Source organism: Vidua macroura, chromosome 1, assembly GCF_024509145.1.
Source record: "Vidua macroura isolate BioBank_ID:100142 chromosome 1, ASM2450914v1, whole genome shotgun sequence".
NCBI lineage: Eukaryota > Metazoa > Chordata > Aves > Passeriformes > Viduidae > Vidua > Vidua macroura.
Window position 1 is genome coordinate 52,186,289 of NC_071571.1, and position 23,564 is coordinate 52,209,852.

A 23,564-nucleotide genomic window follows, 5' to 3' on the forward strand; every position below is an offset into this window, starting at 1 on the left:
CAGCTCCTGAACGTGAATGTGCAATGAATACAAAACTCATAAAAAATTATACATTAACTCGATGATTCAGTTCACACAGTGCCACTAGCTGAAGAAGGGTACAGGATGGATTGTGCCAGGATATTAACACCATCTTAGCTTCTACATACTTTGTTACATCTCATCAGTTTGGGACCAGTGAAGCTGCTGGCAACTTCAAAGACCCTCTCCAAAAATCTGTGTAAAAATAACTATAATTTGGTAATAGACTTAAACACCAACCCTGCCTTCTTTATTTCCTTACAGTCCGCCTTCAAAGATGTGAGCTAGAAGGTTTTAGTGAAGATGACTGTCTGTTCAGAGGAATATTTTAAATACACAACTTACTCAGAACTAGCACGGCCATGTAACTGGGATAAGAGAACCCCATATCACTCTTCTTTCCTCTGCCAAATCAATGTGCACTATTACTTTATTTAGAACAACTGTGGTTGTTATAAAATGGATAATATCCTATCACAGGCAGGATCAAGCACACAAGCACCTAATTTTGAAATAACTAAAACAGCTCTTGCAAAGGTTCAGGGGCAGACAATACTCTGGGCACTGGAAGAAGGAAATATACCTTTGAAAAGAAGCAGAAAAATAACTGGATCCTGGAAGTAGATTTCCAGGAATTAATGCTTCCATTTGAAACATAATGCAAACATTTCTCTCTTTTCCCTGATTTTACTAGATTGTACCCATCTCATTTTTTTCTGCAATATTCTGGTGAAGTAACAGTTACTCTTGTAAGAGAAGAGCTTTGTCCCCACCTCAAGTTCATGTCCTTAACTGCACCATTCCTTTAAACAGCCAAAGAGGCCACTGAGTTCTGAAAAGAGTGGCTTTACTGAACTACCACCATCCTGTGCCACCAATAGTAACATAAATGCAATTCTAAAATGTCACAGGAACCCTGTTCATTACTTTATTCAGCCTTACTCCTTTTTAAAATGTCTGTCTAAATCCCTTATTCTCTCCTTACCTACTGCTAATTAAACTCAAGAAAGCATCTTGAGGTTCTGGGAAAGAAGGCTGTGAGCTTAATATTCATTATTTAAGCCATCTCAGGCATGACTGTGGCCCCTACACAAAACTAGTTTTAAACACAAAATTTCTTTATTTATCATTAGAAATGGAAAACACAAGGCACCTTACATTAATATGATAAACACAAACAGTACAGGTGGGCATCTGTAAGCTGTTGAATAGATGCCCATCTTAGACATTAGATACTAAATCTCTGTTCTTCCCTCCCATAGTCAGACTTGAGTATATAAAGGCAGAAGAAGAACCTCAGCAGCTCAGAAAATGTGAATGACAAATATCTGCAATAATCCATCCTCAGATCCACTGGTTTTGTTTAGGATCGAACTGAGTTGGACAAAGAATGCAATAGTGTGGCCAAATAACAGTTTGAGTCAAACTTAGAGATCACAAGCCATTTGACTACACTTGCTATAAGGCTGGATGGCTTTCCTCCTGATGGATTTGTTTTGAAGTCTGGAATAGGAAAGTTGATTCCAGATAGGCATATAAGCAAAAATAAGATCATGTCAGAGCTGGATAATAAAAATAATAATCATGAGCACACAGTAATGTACTCTGCAGTTCTTTTTCTTAGAATAGCAGAATGGTTTGGGTTGAAAGGAACCTTTAAAGATCATCTAGTCTAATCTCCCTGCTATGAGTGTGATGTTTCCCTTTTTCCAGTCACTGGGGCCTTCACTTGATTGCCATGACTTTCCAAAAATGATGGAGAGTGACTTGGCAACTTCATCAGTTCTTCCTGCTCATAATGATTCTCTTGATGAAAAAGGCCATCTGCCAGTATGGCTGTATGAGATCCTATGGGCAAAGATGAAGAGCTGGCATCTCATTTACTAGTCATTTAACCAAAAGAAACTTGAACTCTGGAGTTATCCTCACTTTCATGCTTTCTTACTAGTTGATAACTTAAGAGTACCTAGGATAGGAGGACCTTCCCTCCTGTGCTTCAAGAGAGAAAAATTTTGTTTCTGATATTACAGGCCATTTGATGGTGGGAAGGTCTGGCTATCCCAAGCAATAGGGATGGGTAACATAGAGCAGACCAGCAGTTGTTTCTGAAAAGTGCTCTCTCTGCCTCAGTACATGAACACACACACACAAAAAAAAAAAAGGGAAAAAAGGTGCCTCATACATCTCCCTGGTGCAAAAATTCAGCCTTCTTCAAAGATACCAGGGAATTAAGGCTGTGTCCTTGAAAGAAGTATCCTTTCTGATGAAGCCTTATCAGAAAAACTGGGCTCAGAGCAGCCAGAGAATTACATGGCCACATCCCCTGTTTGCAGGGCAAGAGGAGAAAGGAAGCTCTTATCTACACTAACACTAAAACAAAGGACCAGACACTTTAAGCCCCCTTTATATTATCATATAATACAGCTATTTTTATGGTTCTTTTGCTACGTCTTCACTGTATCTCTATTGTGAATATTACTAGGTCAGGCTGTCACCAGGACCTATTCAAGAAGGACTGGGTTGGAAATACATCACAGAAGACTATTATTTTTAAACAGTAAGTAGAGTCAGGCAAATGACCTATTTATTTTTAAAATATTTCAAGAGCCCTCAGCCTTAAGGTCTCATTTCAGATGCCAGGCATATAAGAGCAGGCAATACATCTTAATTTGAAAATATTGGGCTAAATGCATGGATAGCTATTTCACTTCTCTAAGCAAGTAAGTAAATGTAAAATAGATTTAAAAAAAAATTCCAAATGAAAACCACATTTCCTAGGGCAAACATAACTGCTGGGATTGGTTATCCTGAATTCTGGATGACAAACCTGAGACATCTCAGATGCCTCGGGACTGTTTTTAACAGATACAATACTCCAGGACTGCAAATCCAAGTACTCCATACTTACCAAAAACAGGCCTACCTCTGTCTTACACTGAACAAGAATGAAAGTAGACAAAGTCCATGATGACCTCCAATGCCAGAAGTGTACCACTCTGCTTTATAGCCTCATCACTTAACAGTGAATTATCTACAGTACAGAATTCCTCCTTATTCACATTCCAATCTGAGTATCTGAGTCCTTCACAGATTTTTGTCGCTAAAGAATCAAAGCTTTAGAGAAAGACAAAAACCAGGAATTCATCTGCCATCTCCATTCAAATGTTATTAATCTGGTTTAATGGCAAAAACAAAACCAAAATAAATAAACAAACCACAACCACCCCCTCCCTCAATCCTTCATACATTTGTATCTTCTGTTACTAAGCACAGAGAGATCTTTATAAACATGCTGATCTCACTTCCAGCTGCACACAATTGTGCTGAGAAAAATCAGCTAATTACTACAGCTAATTACTCCAAAGACAAGTACAAGCAAGCCACTGAGATCTCTACGTTCATCACCAAAAAACAGACTAACCAGTCTGTTGCTAATCTGTGTCAGAGCCTGCAAAAGACAGTAAATACCGACTAAGGGCTGCTTTCCGTAGCAACAGAAAGGGTCACAAAGCTGTATATGTTCTAGCATAGCAAAGAATCACCCATGACGTTTTAACTAGAACGACTGTGGTCTCAACTTACCCCTCACATCCTGTACTACTACTTCCTTTCTGTTATTTAGGGATTATTCAATAATCCATGTTCTTTCTGACAACTTTTCTCTCCTCTCATTCACAGAATAGAGGTAATGACTAGATGATAAAGATGACTTTGTACCTATACATTTCACTGAGAGGGAAGGTTAATAAACACAGTAACATTACTTGAGCCATGAGAACTTCTCATTTTATTAGCCAGTGTTGTGCAGCTTTTAATTTAGTATTTAGGTTAGTTACTATAACAGGAACATTAGCTGCCACAAACAGGCTCCTTTTAATTGGTTAATAAAGCCATGATAAGGAAAAAAATAATTTTAAAAAAGTAGAAATCTATTTTATGCTAATTGTTCAACTCATATTGTTAAAGTGGTGGATTGTACTCATCTGGAGGAACAGGATTAGCAAATGCATTTCATTATCATTCCCAGTCAGGTGGGTTTTCTGCAATGTTTTCTAATTAGCACAATAGATCACTGTCTGAGTTGCAAATATTAGTCTAGGGAATGCTTAAGTTCAGTTAGACAAGAAGCCAAAGCTCTTTTTGCTTAGAGAGTAGAGAGGAAACAAGTCAAATGCATATTTATATTTTTATTATAGTTGCACTTGTTTTATAAGGTTTCAAGATATAAGTCTCACACTTTGGTTTTACAGGCATGAGAACATTTGCCAAGGTTCAATGCCAGCTCCAGAGGCATGAGACAGCTCCTCGGCAACCTTTGTTCTGCTAAGTTACAACAGGGCATGGATTATCCAGAGTGGGGTTTGTTGATTTTGGTTTGCTGTTTCTTTTTTTACTACACAATTAAACTGCAAGAGTGTCTTGGCTTTCAGACTGTTTTTCTTTCCTAAGCCCCACTGCTTCCCTGCTCAGTGAGGAAACCTTTTTAATGCCTCACTTAATAAGGCACACTATGAGCATAACTATGTTATTTTAACACACTGAGCTCTACCTGCAAGTTTCAGAAAAATTATGGTTGCCTGAAAATTCGAGGTTAAAGTTATCCACAATCCTGCACACGTTGACGTTGCTGTACTGCTGTGTAAAACACAGGAGCTCCTTTCTCAGGGTATTATTGTCCCACTAACACATCCACCCAAACTCTGTTAGTTTCTCCACTTCTTCCCAACTTTGTTTAGTTTTATCTCCTGTTGCCTGACTCTACTTACCTAGCCAAGGATGGCAGTGCAGAGACAGCTTCAATAGACCACAGTAGTGGTAATGGCAAACACCCTCTGAAGCTTCCTACAATTAATCTGCACAACACAGAGTACAATATTCCTGCTACAAGATGGACCAAACTCAGGTGACTTTAGAGTCATCATTGAAAAGCAAAAATGCCAATGTGTGTTCTAGTCCTGCATCTTACTGAAGTCCTGGCACCATGGTGTAATATGGAAAACGATTCCCATTTTAATTTGAAAACTGGACCATTAATTTATCCATTTATCTTCACTTGTTTTGACAATGTCAGTTAATTTTTAGTCCAGCGACCAAAGTGGTCCTGTTCTTCTGCTGAGCTTAGTTTTCAAAGTCTGTGGATACAGCAGATATTCATCATGACAAAAGAAAAAAAAACAGAACAAATCTGCCCTTTGACATTTAACATGAAGTTGCTTAGACCTTAATGCGGTGGTCTTTTTGGCTCATTACATTTGGAGCGTGAGGAGTGGGTATTGAAACATCCAGTTAGCACAACTGGGAAAATAATGAGAACACTAAGAATAAGAAGTTGAAAACAACAAAGGTTGAGTCTCCTTTTTAGCTCTACAAAATAAGCACTGCCAGTGCTTTAAGAATAACACAAACCATACTTAATTGAATTAAACTCTAGTTCTTCACAAACAGTAACTCAGTTCACTCTTTAAAGAAACTGAGAGATTTCGATCAGTAAAAAAGTTTCTTGACCATGTGGATGTAAACCCACAGGAAGAGGAGTCCAGAAAAATCAGCACTCCAGAATAAGGGAAGATTCCTGATCCAATAGTAAGAAACTGTAAAGTATTTTACTATCAATTATTATTATATTAATAATATTTAGGTATAATTTAATTATTAATAATTACTCTCTAAGTGGTATGCACTGCTTGTGACAGTTTTTAGTAAGACTAAGGCTTTCTTATATATGCTGAAAATAATTTAAAATATTAACCCATTGCTCTTTATATTATGAAGATTAAACCTTAAATTGCATTTACATTATTGAAACATATTTGTCTTCATTTTCTTATTTATGAACACAAATGACAGAAAGATGTTCAAACACTATGTTATCGATTTTTGGCATAATGTCATTCTGTGTTCACATCTGTAACCATAGATCCAACAGCTGAAAGACTATCTTTATTCCACAAAAATTAATTTGGCAAATCAATGCAAGGAATTGGAAAAAAATGGTTTCACAAAAAATCAGTTCATTAAACTGTTGCCCTAATTAACACTGGTTGTTTGGAGTTTTTTTAACAAGCTCCAACACAAAAGTTCAGCAGGATGCCAGGAGTTACATAAAGGCAGAGCTTGTCTTTTCACTGTATGTAGATTGAGCCCTTGATGCATCTTTTTTCTTTTTTCTACCTAGAGATAAGTGATAGCTGTCACTAGAACATAAAGTAATTAAGCATCAATGTGTTATATACACGGATTCCATACCATATCTGAGACCATAAGAATCACCTTTCTCCCACCAAAAGCTGTCTGAAATATGGCCCTACCATGTCCCTTTACAAAGGAAAATATTCTCATTCTCACTTTACACATGAGTAAACTGAGGTACAGCCTGCTTGATGGTCCGGTGTTTCAGAAGGGAGCATCAAATACCTACAGTAAACGTGGATTTTCACAGGATTGGAAGGAAGCTCAGCACTTCTAAAAAGAAGTCCAGTTTGTAGGAAAGGTTTTACATGACCTCTTACACTCTCACCATGCAGTGCCCTGGCCACTCGTAGGTGCCACTTGGCTACGTCCACATAATTTACAGGCTAGTACTCTGCTTCACTGCAACCTGGATATTATTCCAAACAAAGGGCTTTCCTCGTTTTTCTTTTCTCTCTGCTTCCCCCTCCCCAGGTGGCGGCCCGTCCCCTTTGGTGTGGAGGGTGTCTTTGGAGCAGCTAGGACAACGTGACTTGAAGGACTCCCCCAGTCCTCCACAACCGAAGGGGAAACACCGCTGACGAGCAATCCTGGGGAAGCGAGGAACACAAAACGAAAGTCCTGCTTCCAAATCCTAATTACAGCTAGCAGGGATTAAGTAATAGTCACTAACCTCTTCAGCTCACAGAGGAGAAAAGTGGTCCCGTTTAATTCTCTTCCGCTCCCTGCAGCTCCTTCTTATACAACGCTCCGCAGCTCCGGCATATCACCGCCCGCACGCCCTGTCACTGTCGCGGCAGCAACACCCCCTCGGCCGGGAATCCAATAAGCACTGCAGGGGCGGGCTGAAGCCAGAGGCAGCTGGTGCAGGCGCTGAGTCTGGGAGCTTCCTCTCCGGAAGCACCCAGGAAGCTGCACGGGGCTAGCAAGGGGCAAGCACCTCCCCGGGGACGTGGGCAAGGCCTCTCCCCCCGATTAAGCGCAGTGGTCCCTGTGATGTAGGGTTTCCAAATAAACTACATATCAATAAACCCTGTTTATACACTTAATATGCCTCAGTAGCTGCAGCCGTTGAGAAAGAATAGGAAAAAAGGAATTTAGGATTATATGTGTATTGAAATCAGTCACAATGGAATACTGAACTAACAGACCACAAGGATGCTTGACAGAACACCCAAGATAGGGCCAGAAGGAGGAATAAACAGGGGCAACTCATCAGTCTAAAGTGCCGACTGGGTGAAAAGTGGTTTTGGGGGAAGAGTGAAAACACTGACTCACTGCCCACAAAGTCTAGAAACCCACTGACTCAAGAGGAGGAGACTGAACATGTGGAGTAATTAACATAAGTGAGAGAATCACTTAACCAGTAGAATTACAGAATATTCAGAATTGGAAGAGACCCACAAGGATCAAGAGGTCCAATTCTCAAGATAATGACCCATATGGGGATTGAGTCTACAACCTTGGTGTTATCAGCACCATGCTCCGACCAAACTAAGCTAAGAAGATATAATACTAATTAGTGAGAAAACTATGCAACTTCTAGCCAATGAATACTTGTGGTGGTGTGTGTTTTTATAGGATTTTGCAGTGTTTTGTTATATGAGTTAGGAGTTCAATGTTAGGTAGTTTCAGTTGGTATGTTCCGTATACCCCCTATTTGTTCCCCTTACAATGGTTTCTCCCAGGCTGTTTACTCCTAAGTTTCCCGCCACTTGACTGTCCCTCAAAGTGTCAATCTCCCTGTTCCTCCCCTTTTATCCTTAAATAGTTCTGTCAATCCAAGTTGTGCTGCCCACCTCCCCTGTCAGTGTAACCACCCCCATTTTGTTCTGTAAAGTTCACTATCAATCACCCGTGTTCTAAGAGTTTATTAGTCCCTAAGGCTTCTCCCTACCCTTATCTTTTCCCCATTGGTTGTGACCCATGATGTAATCCTCCTGTGATGTACCCTCATTGGTTGTTCCATGTTGCCACCCCTTCATGCCCACACCCTTTATATGTGAAAGGCGGACCCCATTTTCTCTGACACTTGTCCCTGACTGGTTTGTGGAATAAAATCTCCTTACACTCCATACAAGTGTCCTCTGCTTTGTCCCTTCACCTCAGATCCTTGTGGTAGTTTAGTGCAAGCACTACCCGTGCCGCTGCACACACTATCACCTGGGCACCTCGGCAGAGACCCAGGGGCAGCCACTCTCGTGGCACCTTCCAGCTGCACTAGGGAACTGCTAGCTGGCATCTAGCAGTTGTACAGTGCTCAGTGGCCGCACAGAAGGAGCCACAAATACTGATACTTTGTTTGCAAAAACGTATAAAAAATGTAAAGTGTTGGTGATTAGGGAGCTAGCATTTTGTGGGTTACCACCTCACTCCTTACTTTACACAAACTAGAATAAAGAAGTAGAGATTCCTCTCCTCTGTGTGTGAATTGACATTGCACACCAGGTAAAGGAGCCCATGTTAGGGGCAACAACCCCTGCTGGACACTCACAGAGCCCACTCGTGCAGTGGTTTGCAGACACTGGTACACCAGCAGTGCTTGTGTCTGCCCAGCTGCAGCCATAGGCTTTATCTTGCAGGATGAATCTGTACTCAGGAAATTGGGAGTTTCAAGACTGCCAAGTGGGAAAGAAATCTCTCTTGTGATGTAAATAATAAAGGGCCAGGACACCTTGTGCTCCTTTCTTGATAAGGCCTTTATTAAAAGATAGCCTAAGGCGGTGGGGTACAGGGTTCGCAACACCACTGCTACTCCCAGGGGAGTAGATATCCCAGAGGAGGAATAGACAATCCTGTTGATTTCGGCAGGGTCGGGATCTTCACCCTTGGAGGATACGTCCAAAGACTCTGCTTATGGCTCGTTGGTCTAAGGGGGTTACTCCCTTCAGACCTCTCTCAAGTCATGGCAACCGGCTCCAGGGGTATTAAAGGCTTTCTCTGATTCTTTGGAACTTTCCTATCCCGTAGATGTGGATTGTTGTGCAGTCCCTACTTTGATTTGTGGTCTGAGTCCAGTTTTAGTTCTCTGCTGGGGTCCAGCAATAACATGCAACATACACTAGGCCTTCTGGGAATCAGGAAGTCATCCTGGAGAGCAGTGGCTGAACTACCCGACGCCATGAATGGGGACAAAGAGGGTTCAACTTACTAAGTATAAAGGGGTTCTAACAAAGGGGGTTAACACCAGGGAGATATATTGAAACTAGAGGGGTACAACTGGAGTGTGAACTGGGCATAGGGGCAAATACATCAGGTAGGGAAGATACGAACAGGGGTGGAATTAGTGAATACACTCAAGCGAACTTTCAAACTGTGGAATAAGCAGACAAATGATTAAACATACAAACAATTTTGAACTGTGGAGTAAACAGACAAATGGTTAAACATACAAATGGTTAAACCTTAAATTTATTCATAACATCTTGTGCCTGGCTTTGCCCAAGCAGGAGGCATGCAGAGAGCAGCTGCTAGGATAGCCCAGGCCAGGTGCTCAACAAGCTCTTACTCAAGACTATTTGCCTCATTTTCTACTGGGTTTGCTTCCTGGTAGACTAACATCCTGTGCATAAGCACTAGCTTTTCCTAGGAGAGACACCTTTTACCCAGATCTTACTCCCAGCCTCTTCACTTGCCATTTCTTAACTACATGCAACAGGACTTTCAGCTGCTTCTTTTGGGGCTTGGAAGATAAAAGCCAGTGAGGGTACAGCTATTTCCCCCCAGGCCAGTAGTTCCTGCAATGAACAATGTATCAATGTATGAAATTAGGGTGGTCTGAATTCCACAGATCTTTCTAGACTATGCTGATGGTGGGCATTCATATAGTAGAACCTAAAACTGTGTTACATTGGGACTACAGGTACAAAGGATAAAATTCTGTACCCATCTCAAACATACAGTAGAAATACATCTGGAGGACCTTTTCTTTTGTTTTGCACACAAGTATGCTCAAGTCAACTTGTTTCTGGTACATCTTAGAGTGTGCTGTGTAAAGTAGTCATACCAAAAGAAGCCCATCTTCTTCATATAGAAATTAAAAATCCAGTGTATCCCTGGATTCTTTAAAGTATTTATTCTAAAATTCTGCAGGTTGGGATTTTGAGAGTGACACACCCTTCTTTCCATATTTTCTCATTTCTGACCTGTGAACTTCTCATCAGAAGGATTATAGGAACAGCCTCCTCCCAGCTACATTTTGTTTGCCAGAGTGACATTTTCTGAGCCAGTTATGAAGTTTTAACTGTTGTAAAACTTTTGTGGTCTAACATAACTTCAACTCCACATAGGGTTTGTGATGACATTACTATGCTGGTTGTTTTGACTAACTCTTTCCATCCCCTCTCAAACACATTGTATTACTATAGGCTAAAGCACTAATGCCTCAACAGCTTTAATTAGAGTTGTTGCACAACTGAAATAAAGAGGAGCTCCAAAAAGTAACTGACAAATCATACAAAAACTAATGAGCAGGAAGTTTAAAGTCTGAAGGTCTTCAACACATGTATGGTATTACATGAAGGAGGATTGGCAGACCAGGAGATACAATATTTAAGCATATACATAATGAATTCAACATATAGGACAGTTAATGACTAGTACGTGACTGTATGCTTAGCACAAAGTAATGAATCAATTAGCATGTGGTAGGAAACTGTAACACATAGCAGAACATACTATGAATGCATATGGGAGTGATCAGAGGCAGATGTAACTCAGAGCCCTTGGATTCAGTAACCATGCTCCTGTTTGTACAGCCACACGATCTACGGGATGTGGGACCTGTTCACTCTTATAATTAATCTTGTGAATTAAAAAAAAAAGAAAACCCCACCTTCTTTCCAAATAAATCAGATCCCATAACTAATGGAAGTGGCACAACACACAGCCAAAGAGGATGTCACAACTACCTCTTTCCACAACACCTGTAGTTAGATTACTTTATTGTCATGGTTGGACACTGGCGCAATGCCAGCGTCCCTATGAAAATGCACCTTTTCTAAATAAATGCTGTGAGATGTTATCAGGAACAGAGCAGAGCAGGCTCAAGTTTAATAACAAAGGAAAAAAACTTTATTAAACTATTACTAATACAGAAAACACATAAACTAAATCCAGGATGAAGACCTTTTAAACTACCCCTCCTCCTCCCAATTCCAAAAACACCCAGCTATGAAACATTACCCGGGATTCTTGATTAAATTACCACCCTTCAGGTAATCTATACTTAAACTATCACGGGAGAGAGAAGTTTCTCTTGCACCACAGACCCCCCAGGAAACACAGCTGCCCCCCTGTGTTTCTCTGTCACACATGGCAACCGCCCGGAAAAAAAAATATGCCAGTGTGACACTCTCCATTCTATGTCACAGTGCTCTCACTACCGTGCATGGACAGACTGCTCATAGGGCTCCTTTAAGGATGCTTTGCCACGGACTCAAAAATACAACAGTTCAGTTTCTCATCCTGGGACTACAGTCCCCCTCATTTTCCCCTGGGGCTGAGGGGTTCAAACAGGACTCATCTTCTTTCCGAAGACAGAGGGTATCACCATTCCCTCTTTAGCTTTCTTCGTTTCTCGCCATTCTTGTGCTGTTCGAAGCTGAAACAGGTCTCCCTGGGTCACCACTGCATCCCCTTAAAATGTAGTCTCCATTGCAGGAGATTTTGGTTCAGTCCATGGCTAACAAGAAAAGTCTAGCCAAAAGCTACTTTATCATCTCTTCCCACTTAAATATTTCTTCTTCTAACATCTCAGTTCCCGGACTATCTCTCTTCTACTACAAATCAAGGAGGAGTAATACTTTTAAAAAGCCCTCATTTCCTGGAAAAGGTTAAAAGTTCAGACTCCTTGGACGGCTGATATCTCGGTCCGGTGTTCCGCCGCCTCCCACGCTGGGCATTCCCCCCCCCCCCCCCTTCTCCTTCTCCTCTGCCGGCAAATTTCCAGGTGCCGCCAGGCTCTCTGTCTCTTTCCCTCTTGGGGGGGGGGGGGGGGGGGCAAAGGCATCTCTACTTCTCTCCACCCTTCCGTCCACAGGAGCTAGCTCGGCTCCAGACCCCCAGCCCCATGGCCTACCCAGACAAGGCCGCATGGCTTCCCCTCCCCCACCCAGCCCGAGGCCGGGCAGGGGAGGTCTGCACTCTCTGACGACCGGAACCAAAAGAGAGAGTTCTCCTGGGAGTTCTTGCTTTTAACCCCCTGTGTTCTCAGAGGCGTGTCCATACTTTCAGTGGTCACTCCAGGTGCCAATATCTAAACCTGACCACTGATTAGTTTGATCCAACTTCTTGAAAAAAATTCACTTCCATGTCAAACCACGACATTTATTTAGGTTACCTTAAACCAGTCCTGTCCCTACCTGCTGTTTGATCCCTAAATTACAGCCTCAATTTCCCTGTGCCATAGGATTGTTTATTTATTCAGGGAGCTAGATAAAAACCTCAACATTTAAATAAGCTGCAGATCTGGACAAGATGGGGGGGCGGAGAGCTCCTGCAGTGGTGGAACGAGATTTGGGCACTACCACTGGTGCTGGCAGCTGAGCTACTGGCAACATGACCGTGTTACCCTACTGCAGAAACCTTTTAGGATCAAGCTCTGGGGCAGGGGAGGGGGAGCGGTGGCTCTCCTAGTTCCTGAGCACAAGATGAGAAAAGAGAAGTGGTATTACCCATCAACCCTTTGAAGTGACACTTCATAACAGAGGAAAGAGAGGGGTAAAGGAACAATTTTGAGTTCGATCTAGGCAGCACCGAGAGTGGACCATTCAAATCCAGGTGTGCAACACGGAAAATGCCACAGGTTTTCCTGTGGGGCAAAAGGTTCCAAGCAAAACACAACACAAACCCCAAACCATAACTTTAGTGTTTAAAATGTCTGTGATTTACAGCTGAGAGAAGCTGCTGTGCAGTGCTGACGGTCTACCTTCTCTGCACACTCCTCATCTTTGCTCATCTCAGGGGTCTATGAAGCCAGGTGAGGGCTTCTTTCTGCTCTTGCCTGGGCTGAGACCAAACAGCCTTGGCAAACCTGGGGTCATTAGCAAGAGAGATGGGGAATTCAGGCTTTGCCCAAACTGGGGCCTTGCTGAAGGCAAACGCTGAGGAAGGGCTCTCACTTGTGCTGCCAGTGCAATAGAAAGCCCCAGAACAAGAGGGCATTTCTTGGCTTCCGGGATCCCATCTTCACAGTCTGGCCTTGCAGGTTAGTAAAATCCACATGGATATCCTGGCACATTCTAGCACTGAGTTTCACTCCAAACTTTCACATTTTCTACAAGGAGAGTTAGGATTTTTCCTTCTGCTTGGAAGGGTATGGATTCCCTCAGCTGACGTACTTGGCAGAAAGGTTTTCCCCACATAGAAACGTTTCCTGACAGCCTGAAACTTCTGACCACCGAGAACACATTTTGTCCTTTTGCATTTGGATCATAGGAAACATTGTGTAAAAGAAGCACCTTTCTCTTCTTTGGGAGCAGCTGGTTTCACAGCTCAAACGTCTGCACGTGACAGATGCAGATGATCCCTGAAGGGAGGTTATAGCTAAGTGGGGTTTATTATATTAGCCCAGGGAACAAACAATATGACCAGAGGAAATTATCTCAAGCTGTGCCACAGGAGATTCAGATTTTGGATAGAGATCTAGGAAATATTCCTTCAACAAAAAGGATATCAAGCTTGGGAACAGGCTGCCTAGGGCAATGGCTAAGTCACCACCCTCAGAAAGATTTAGAAATCATGCGCATGTGGCATTTGGGGACCTGACCTGTGGCATTGGGGTGGAGTAGGCAGTGTTAAGTTTGCAGTTGAACTGTATGATCTTCAGGGACTTTTTCAACCTCGATGATGCAGAGATTTAAGGGTAACTCAACCAGTGTGGAGTCAAGGCTTAGACTCAATGATCCCAAGGGTGCCTTCCAACATGGATATCTATGAGACTGCCAATGGAGGCAGCTGGTAAGAAAGACAAAAGAAAGACCAAGGGAAGTTCTTTGAAGAAGGTTCACTCAAAAGCAGCCTTAACCAGTACACCAGGGCTACTCTGAGTGGCTGAGCTGGGGTGGGGACAAAGAATCAAGTTGGCTGGGTTGTGATGTGCTGTGGCAGCTGTGACATCACGGCGGACGTGTCACAATGGAGGCAGGTAGAAAAGGCCCAGCAGGTAATGCTGGCCCTGTATTGCTTGGGCAAGCGGTGAGTGCACACGTGGCAGGGAGGCTGTGCTGGGGACAAGGGCTGGGGCAGAAATGCTGCACCCGAGGCTGGGTTCTCCCTCTTCATGAAAGGACAGCCCCTCATGGCAGAGCCTTGGCCACAGTACAGTGCTGCTGCTGCTGCTGCTGCTGGGGCAGTGGGACAGGCCCTCCTGCCCCCAGCTGTCTGGGGTCCTGTTCTTCCTGCCCTCAGATCACTGGGATTCCTGTCCCTGCTGCCCCCACTACCAGCTGCCTCCCTCCCCACTCCCCTCAAGGCCTTCTCTCCATCCTCCTGCAGACCATGGATTTCTGCGTATTGTGGTTCTTGCTCTTGCTACCTGTAGTCCAGTACCCGCAGCCCGTGGGTGATGTTTTGGATGAGGTGACGCGTCTGCAAATGGAGCTGCGTGCAAAGTTCCAGGAAGAGGAGAGGATTCGGCTGGAGCAGGAAGTGGAGCAGCTTGCGCTGATGCAGAGTGGCACATCCTGGAGAGACCTGCACTGGTCTGCCTTGCAGCCCTGGCAGGTCTGGGCATTTGCTGAGCTCTTGGTTGTTCTCTTGGCCGTATGCTTTATGTGGAGGAAAAGAAGTTGTGGGGCAGAGATCAGTGGTGAGGAGGAGAAGGAAAAGGAGAAGAAGAAGGAGGAAGAGGACAAGACATATGTATGTGATCTGAGATGGCTTCTAGAGGAGCACATACAGGGGCCTGTACAGGACCTGCAGACAGGCTGCAACAGGACAATGGCCCTGAAGGAGAAGGAGGAAGAGGAAGAGGACGAGACATGTGTATATGATGTGAAATGGCTTCTAGAGGAGCACATACAGGGGCCTGTACAGGACCTGCAGACAGGCTGCAACAGGACAATGGCCCTGAAGGAGAAGGAGGAAGAGGAAGAGGACGAGACATGCGTATATGATGTGAGATGGCTTCTAGAGGAGCACATGCAGGGGCCTGTACAGGACCTGCAGACAGGCTGCAACAGGACAATGGCCCTGAAGGAGAAGGAGGAAGAGGAAGAGGACGAGACATGCGTATATGATGTGAGATGGCTTCTAGAGGAGCACATACAGGGGCCTGTACAGGACCTGCAGACAGGCTGCAACAGGACAATGGCCCTGAAGGAGAAGGAGGAAGAGGAAGAGGACGAGACATGCGTATATGATGTGAGATGGCTTCTAGAGGAGCACATACAGGGGCCTGTACAGGACCTGCAGACAGGCTGCAACAGGACAATGGCCCTGAAGGAGAAGGAGGAAGAGGAAGAGGACGAGACATGCGTATATGATGTGAGATGGCTTCTAGAGGAGCACATGCAGGGGCCTGTACAGGACCTGCAGACAGGCTGCAACAGGACAATGGCCCTGAAGGAGAAGGAGGAAGAGGAAGAGGACGAGACATGCGTATATGATGTGAGATGGCTTCTAGAGGAGCACATGCAGGGGCCTGTACAGGACCTGCAGACAGGCTGCAACAGGACAATGGCCCTGAAGGAGAAGGAGGAAGAGGAAGAGGACGAGACATGCGTATATGATGTGAGATGGCTTCTAGAGGAGCACATACAGGGGCCTGTACAGGACCTGCAGACAGGCTGCAACAGGACAATGGCCCTGAAAGACAATTTCACAACTGTCCTTGAGCATGCCTCGAGTGGGACTTTCTACCCGGTGCTGCAACAATCCATTGGTTTTGGCAGGGCCTTTGAAGGTTGGACTGCCCGTGAGGAGGAAGTTGTGTACCAGGTGCTTGTACCCCTGACTCCACCCCTAGGCCACATCTTCCACCTGGTGTGTGACACTGACCAGCAGAATCCTGGCAGGCACTTCCGTGTTCATGTGGAGCTGGAGTGCAGCTGCCCGAGGGATTACCAGGGTATGAACATGCTGTGCTTCCAGCACCACCCTGACATGATTAGGAGGAAGACTCAGCAGACCAACCTCCTAGACACGGCTCCTACCTTGATGTGAAGAAAACTGTCCACTGGTTCTGCGCACTGGTGGAAGCAAGCTGGTGGCTTTTGCCCCAGTCACACAGTTGGCATTTAGTGCTGCTGCCCTCCAAACGCTCCTGCCACCTCAGGCTGACCAACAGCCAAGAAAGCTTCCAGGTTAAGGTGCTGTTCGGGGTGCGGCGGCATGCCTCAGACATCTTTATCAGCAGCCGGCATCGAGGGGCTCACACCCCAAGCACAATGTGGCCTGAGACCTACACTGTGGCAGAGACAAAGTTCTTCAGGCACATGGCCAGGCGGGCCCCCCAGGACAACTCACACCTTAAATGCCTGCAGCTCCTTGCCCGTGTTCTTGCGCGCAAGGACTTTTCCATCCATTCCATCAAGACCAACGTCACGTGGCTGCTGAACACCGTACCGGTGTTGCAGTGGCACAGGAGACATTTCCTGCTTCAGCTGTCGGATGCTCTGGAGCAGCTGTGCTTATCTCTGGAAGAGAAACACCTGGAGCATTTTACAGTGGGCAACCAGAGGCTTCTGGAGAAGATCCGGTTGTCCCCATATGTAAAAAGGGTTAAGCCACCCAACCTCTTCCACGGCCTGGCGCAGGATCTGGCCTCCCACTCCTAGGCAATGCAAGCCTGCCTTGATTTGCGCCATCGCCTGGCAAGAGTGCTGGCCTATGGCCACTGTTAGCGGGGCACATAGAGTCTCGGAATTAGAGAATCACAGAATCACTAGGTTGGAAGAGACATTTAAGATCACTGAGTCCAACCTGTGCCCTAACACCACCTCAACTATACCGTGACACTGAGTGCCATATCCAGTCTTTTTTTAAACACATCCAGGGATGGTGACTCCACCACCTCCCCCAGGCAGACAATTCCAGTACTTTATCACTCTTTCAGTAAAAAACTTTTTCCTGACATCCAACCTAAATTTCCCTTGGCACAGCTTAAGACTGTGTCCTCTCGTACCTGCCTGGAGAGAGAGGCCAACCCCCACCTGACTACAACCACCTTTCACGTAGTTGTAGAGAGTGATAAGGTTGTCTCTGAGTCTCCGTTTCTCCAGGCTAAACAACTCCAGCTCTGTTCCTCACAGGGCTTGTGTTCCCAGCCCTTCACCAGCCTTGCTGCCCTCCTTTGGACGCATGTGCTCATGGGGCTTGCAGCTGGTGGCAGAGAAGCAGCTTTTAGTGCCATGACAAAGACAGGAATGAATGGGATACATAGACACATATGTATGATGTCTATCATATGTATACGATAGACATATGTATATATAATGACAAATATTTTTATCAATAGATGTGCTTTAGTAGATACATATTATAGTGATAGTTTATAAATTATGTTATTTTATAAAAAGAAATAGCACATATATAATGTCACAATTATGTCAGAGTCATTTGTGGGTGTTGTGACACGTATTAATACTCTAGTTGCTGCTTTTATCAGAGGCAAGATTTTTATTATATAGATGTATTTATAAAATATATATTATGCACATACTGTATTTAACACAACAAAACAATAATTAAATGAAATGGAAATGAAATAAAAGAACAATTATATATAATTCCTATATAATTACACAGAATAAGTTATATTTATAATTGTTTATTTGATGTGTAAAATGTTATATAATGAAAAATTAATCATAATAAATATGATAATAGAACAATATAAATTTAGTATGTATATCTGTTTGGACACATATTAATGCTCCATAGTTAGTGTATGTATGACTAGCAAGCAAGAAACTGCTGTGTTGTTGTTTCAATAAAATGCAGTTTTGCACAATCTGGAGCATGCAAGCCTTTCTTGATCTCAGCCAGAGCTATAGTATTGGTAAATGTCACATGCTGGGAATCTGGGCTGTCGCCGTGCCCACTCTGACTGAGTGCTCGGAGACTACCCAGCTTGCATTGGCACTGCGGACAGCAGGGGCCACCTTCCAGTGCCCCGGGGGGTTAGGAGAGTGGCTTTGGGTTTCGCCCTAGACCACTGGAGAGACTTTGGCGAGGATAGCAGAAGAAATGAGCTGACTCCTGCTGGGGTTCACAGTCCAGGTTTATTGGAATGCTCCGAGGAGCTCCTCAGTCCAGGGAATAACAGCCAACAAGAGCACTGAACTGAGCCGTGCAGCAACATTTAAATGAGGGAGGGAATAGAGGAGTGGTCTTCTCACTGACCTAGGGGAGGTAGAGAGGAGGGGCACCAGGGAGAATGGGCAGGAACAGGCACCAATAGAGGGAGTCGAGGGCAGGGGACCCCAGTGTCCGACCTATCACTCGATGCCCTCGGTGGAACTTTCTGGATGGAGGGGAAAGACTGTCGAATGACAGGCAGACCCCGGGGTGGGGAGTAAGGGGAATGACTCGGCAGATTTCGAGGGGTAGGGGTGGAGGGGGAATAGGATTGACATTCGAGTGGGAGGAGGTAAGGGAGGGCAGAACCATTAGCTTGGGGGTACAGGACCAAACCATTTAAGGAAACGGAACAACTTAAACAACACAATACAACACTGGGCTTGTGAACAGTCTCTGTGAACTCAACCAAACTTACAGCGCTGAATTGGTTCTAATCACCAATTAAGCCCAGGTGCCCCCGACCCCTCTGATCCCAGAATCACAGAATGGTTCCACTTGGAAGGATCCTTAGAAATTGTCTTGTTGCAACCCTGCTGCCAAGGGCAGGGACACCTTCCACCAGGCCACATTGCTCCAAGCCCCATCCAACTTGACCTGGAACACTGCCAGGGATTGGGCAGCGTGGCCCACGGTGTCGCCAGCCTCAGAGGCCACAGTTTCTTCCACATCTCCAGCCTAACCCCGCTCTCTGTCAGTGGGAAGCCATTGCCCCTGGTGCTGTCCTGTCGGAACCCAAGGTGTCCCTCAGACACTCTTGGATGTTCTGGGCCCAGGGCAGAAGCCTCTGAGACCCTGGCAGGCGGCCAGGGACCCCTGTGGTCTTGAGCTTGACCCATGGAACAATTTACCAACCTTGCAGGAAGAACAAGAAATCACAAAAGTTTAGATATTATAATAGAAGTAGTCACAAGGTGAAAGGTAGGATTTTTGAGTGCTGTACAGGGGGGTTTTAGGCCTTGTACAGGGGGGTCTGAGGTTTGTACATGGGGGTCAGAGGTTCTAAGATGGAGGGATTTGGGCGTGCCCTGTCCTCCTTCTTTCTTCTTCCTATTCTCCATGTTCTTGGTGGTGTTGGCACTCACAGATTGGTTTAGAGTAGAAAGTCACTGTTCAACATAGGTAGTAGGCATTGGGAAAAAACTATAAACACCTAATACGTAATGTGTGATATAAAAGATGGCACCCTCCCTTCGGGGAGGAGAGAGGGGGACAGCCAGAGACGGGGACAGACAGAGACGGGGACAGACAGAGTCAGGGACAATGTCAGGGAGTCTGTGTGCCTTGAGATAATATGCAATAAACTGCCTTGAGACCGGACGACTGAAGACTACTGAGTCTTTCTTTGAAGGCACGGGTTGGAGGAGAGACTTTACCACCATCCGGAGTCACCCAAATCCGGGGAAGACTCCGGCACTGTCCCTCCAGGCTCCTGTAAGCAGCCCCTCTGCAGGTCTCTGCTGGGTTTTGTGCAGGGTCTGAAAGGTTGCAGGAAGGTGCCCCAGGAGAAGCCCTTGGAGAGCACTGGGGGCCAGGAGTGCCACCATCAGGGCAACAAGTGGGGCCTGGCTTGGCCGTCGGGGCGGGAGGGCACAGGGTGGGCACTGAGGCCCTGCCATCTGGAGCTGGGAGCTCAGGTGTGCGGCCCAGCAGAGAGCCATGGCTCTCACAGCTCTGCATCCCTCACAGCTGAGGCAGCTGCCCAGGCACAGCTGGCCGGGGACACACAGCCAGCCCCGTGCCACCCTGAGGGGCATTCTGCTCTGGGGCCAGCATGACTGTGAGATGCCTGGCCAGCATTACTTGGGCCCCTGGGGTGGTGCCAAGTGTGCAGAGGAAAATGCCAGCCCAGGAAGAAGCAACAGCAAATAGCCCCCAGCATGGCCATAGTAACACTGGCATCTTACACTGGCTGTCTCTCTTTCCATGTGGAAATAGCAGAGGGGGTATCTATAAATAATAAGTACTTTTCAGTACTGATAAAGCTTCACCAGTATTGGATGAGTATTGCACAGCTTTCATCATTGCAAAATTACCAGGAAAAAGGGCTAGCAGGGGTACGTAGGCCAACACAGGCACAGCTGGGAACTGAGGATAAGTTTCTGGCCCAAAATATTTTCTTCAGGTCTGAAAAGTATGAAATAGATTTTTCAGAGAGTAATTAGATATGTAGGACTCAGATCACCCTGAAAGTAAAGGCAGCAACTGATTTCCACAAAGAAGGGACAGTAGTGGAAAGGTAGGATGAGAGAAAGAATTAAAAAACCCTGTAGCTTTGCATACAAAACAGTCTCTTAACAGGGCTCCTAAGGAGTGTAAGAGGCTGGGCCATTAACTTCTTTTTTATTCTATCTCATTGTCTCTTTTTTGGTCATATCTGCATATCCTTTTGTTCTGCCGATTGTCTTTCCATACTGTTTCTCCCTACTCTCACCTTCCACAATTCCAGCAGTATTACAAATCCTATCAAACAGATATATTAATTAATTCAGCTACAATATAGAAACCTCTCACTTTTGAATTTTTTTGTCAGGAAGAAAAAAGCAATGGAATAATGTAATCACCTCCTGATGGTAGAAGTTGAGTGGAAACTGCTAGAAGCCTTTCATTGGAAGAAACAGTTTTATTTTACAACATGAAATAGCTGATAGTATTCCACTAAATCCAAACAGTAATGCAAAAGGTGTAAATAAGAAGCTGGAAGCTGCTTGGATAACAGAACAAACTGGCTTGGCAAGAGCCCTGAGAACACTGGCTGACTCAACTCAGCCAGGAAATGCATACAAATATATTTAAGCAGGTAGGATGCACTAAGGAACACCAGCAGAACACACTCTGACATTTTTGGTACACTCATTTAATTTCAGATGAATCAAAACCGTGAGCCAAGGCTCATGTAATTCAGCACTGCTAACACACACACTTTACAAACACCAGAGCCTAAGTGCTGAGATCAGGGACAGTGCTGGACAGCTTGCTTAAATAAACTCCAACAGGGACAACAGCTTACACAGAACAATGGAGAGGGATAAATCTGGAATGAAGAAGATGAGCTAAAGACAGCAGTGGTTAAATTAAATATTAATATTTAATTAATATTTAATTAAATATTAATATCACTGTGTGGAATCAGATGGCCAGAATTTTGTTTGGGGATTGCTGGACAGACACTGTTGTTTTTTTCAATTTTGACTGCACAAGAGTGGTTTTATGGTGTCCCTTGTCCTGGAAAAAATAATAATAAAGCACCACAAAAGAGAGTGGATCCTGGGCAGCAAGCTCAGGTGTGGTCAGGATGACCAGCACGGAGCTAAGGCGATGTGGGTTGTGGGCAAGCCTGTGCAGCAATGCTGGCTGGGGACTGCACCTGTCTCTTCACAGGCTTCCCACAACATTCTGCAGCCAAAGCCATGGTTGCAGGGCACCTGGCATCTCAGTTGAGGCACAGACTGAAAAAAACCCCTCAACCCTGCCATTGAGAGGAGGGATCCTCGTAAAATGCTGCTTGCGACACAGGCAGACCCAGCGCTGCCATGACATGATACCACAATATAAGAAAAATATTAAGCTGGTAAAGAGTGTCCAAAGGAGGGCAACCAAGATGGCGAAGGTCCTTGAGGAGAAGCCATACAAGGAGTGGCTGAGGTCACTTGGTCTGTCCAAACTGGAGGAGACTGAGGGGAGACCTCATCAGTGCCTACAATTTCCTCGTGAAGGGGAGGGACAGGTATTGATGTCTTTTCTCTGGTGACATGACCCGAGGGACTGGCCTGGAGTTGTATCAAGGGCGGTTTAGGTTGGATATTGGAATAAAATTCTTCCCCCAGAGGGTGGTTGGGCACTGGAACAGGCTCCCCAGGGAAGTGGTCACAGCACCAAGCCCGACACAGTTCAAGAAGCTTCTGGACAACGCTCTCAGGCACATGGACTGTTGGGGCTGTCCTGTACAGAGCCAGGAGTCGGACTCGATGATCCCTGTGGTTCCTTTCCGAGTCAGAAGTTGCCGTAACACCGTCCCCTCCTCTCCGCTTTCGCAGCGCCTCCCGCCATCGCCCCCTGCCGCGCCCCGCCGGCACCACAGCAATAGTGGTCCCCACGGCGCCCGCGTGAGCCCGACGCCGACCGCGGCTGCCGTGAGTGGGGACGGGCGGCCGAGGCCGGGGCTCGGCCGAGGCCGGGGCTCGGCCAGGGCGGGCCCGGCCGCCGCTCCCATCGGCACCGCCGCACCCGAGCGAGCCTCGCCGCCCTTCCCGGCGGACTCGGCCCGGCGCAAAATGGCCCCGGGGGGCGGTCGGATCCCATTGGGGGCGGGAAGAGGCGCGGGAGGGGGTTTATACCGGGGGAGTCCCGCCGGGGCTCCAACCAGAGCAGCTCCGCGGCGATTGCGGGGAGCGGCGGGCGCCTATGAGGGCAGCGGGGGTCAGGCCAGGGGCGCTGAGCCGTGGAAACGCGGTGAGGGCAGCAGTGCCGTGAGGTGGGCGGGGGCTTGTTCAGTGACCCCGAAAGCCTGAGCACATTTCCTCTCGGGCCCCGTTAATGGTATTTGCGCTTAAGATACTTCTCGGCCGCCTTCAGAAGAGGAGTGCGAGGCAAATTTATCTAGGAAGCTACAAAGAAAACCTGATACGTAGAGAGTAATGAGAACTGCGGCAGAAAAGATCTCTTGTTGCTTAAAACAGGCACAGGCCCACGGTGCCCTGTACTGTGGGGAACTCGGTGGCAGGAGCACAGCCAGCAGAAATGTGACGAGGTAGGGCAATTTCCACACAAAGCAAGTTGGTTGCAGTAACTTATCCACGTATATACTTTGTTATTCAGGTACAGCTGGTGAAGTAGTTGGTTTGTCTTGAGCAGATTTAATGTTCAAACACTGTAAAGGAAAGGGATTACTATGTTTCTCTATAAAAATTGGAACTTTCCTGTTTAAGTCTGTTCTGATCACTGAAGCAAACATCATTTGCCCTATCCCTTCTTATTGGGGAGGCTGGTTGCTCCTGATTTCCAGCCTAGTTGGTTTCTTTCTGCTCATTCACATGAGCTCTTTAAGTGCAAGA

At 45.6% G+C, this 23,564-nt stretch overlaps 3 protein-coding genes and 1 long non-coding RNA gene across 8 annotated transcripts in view; 2 read left to right on the forward strand and 2 right to left on the reverse strand.

Moving 5' to 3' along the window:
• The window catches only part of BLVRA (biliverdin reductase A), a 29,977-nt gene extending 22,938 nt beyond the window's left edge, over nucleotides 1–7,039 (reverse strand). Inside the window, exon 1 of one of the 2 annotated variants that reach the window (XM_053991741.1) lies at nucleotides 6,884–7,039. The gene's annotated coding sequence lies outside the window, so the exon portion shown is untranslated. The remainder of the gene's footprint in view (nucleotides 1–6,883) is intronic. The other variant, XM_053991733.1, reaches the window with a different exon arrangement.
• A 4,073-nt stretch (nucleotides 7,040–11,112) lies between these two features.
• LOC128809903 (uncharacterized) lies at nucleotides 11,113–14,244 on the reverse strand. 3 transcript variants are annotated; one of them, XR_008437873.1, is made up of 3 exons: nucleotides 13,979–14,244; nucleotides 12,536–13,738; nucleotides 11,113–11,149 (listed from the first exon to the last, which is right to left on the reverse strand). It is a non-coding gene; the product is annotated as an uncharacterized LOC128809903 (long non-coding RNA). The 3 variants fall into 3 exon arrangements; XR_008437867.1 differs by having other exon boundaries at nucleotides 12,536–13,243; nucleotides 13,332–14,244; XR_008437869.1 differs by having other exon boundaries at nucleotides 12,536–12,849; nucleotides 13,139–14,244.
• A 354-nt stretch (nucleotides 14,245–14,598) lies between these two features.
• On the forward strand, nucleotides 14,599–18,142 carry LOC128810205 (uncharacterized). Its single transcript, XM_053982855.1, is given in 2 exon segments — nucleotides 14,599–16,351; nucleotides 16,354–18,142. Coding segments are annotated over 2 exon segments (2,277 nt in total). The 5' UTR covers nucleotides 14,599–14,709; the 3' UTR covers nucleotides 16,989–18,142.
• A 3,517-nt stretch (nucleotides 18,143–21,659) lies between these two features.
• The window catches only part of LOC128817666 (uncharacterized), a 53,259-nt gene continuing 51,354 nt past the window's right edge, over nucleotides 21,660–23,564 (forward strand). For both annotated transcript variants that reach the window (XM_053996379.1, XM_053996388.1), the window contains exons 1-2: nucleotides 21,660–22,643; nucleotides 23,190–23,260. In XM_053996379.1, the coding sequence (XP_053852354.1) occupies nucleotides 22,263–22,643; nucleotides 23,190–23,260 (452 nt within the window). In that variant the 5' untranslated portion in view covers nucleotides 21,660–22,262. The remainder of the gene's footprint in view (nucleotides 22,644–23,189; nucleotides 23,261–23,564) is intronic.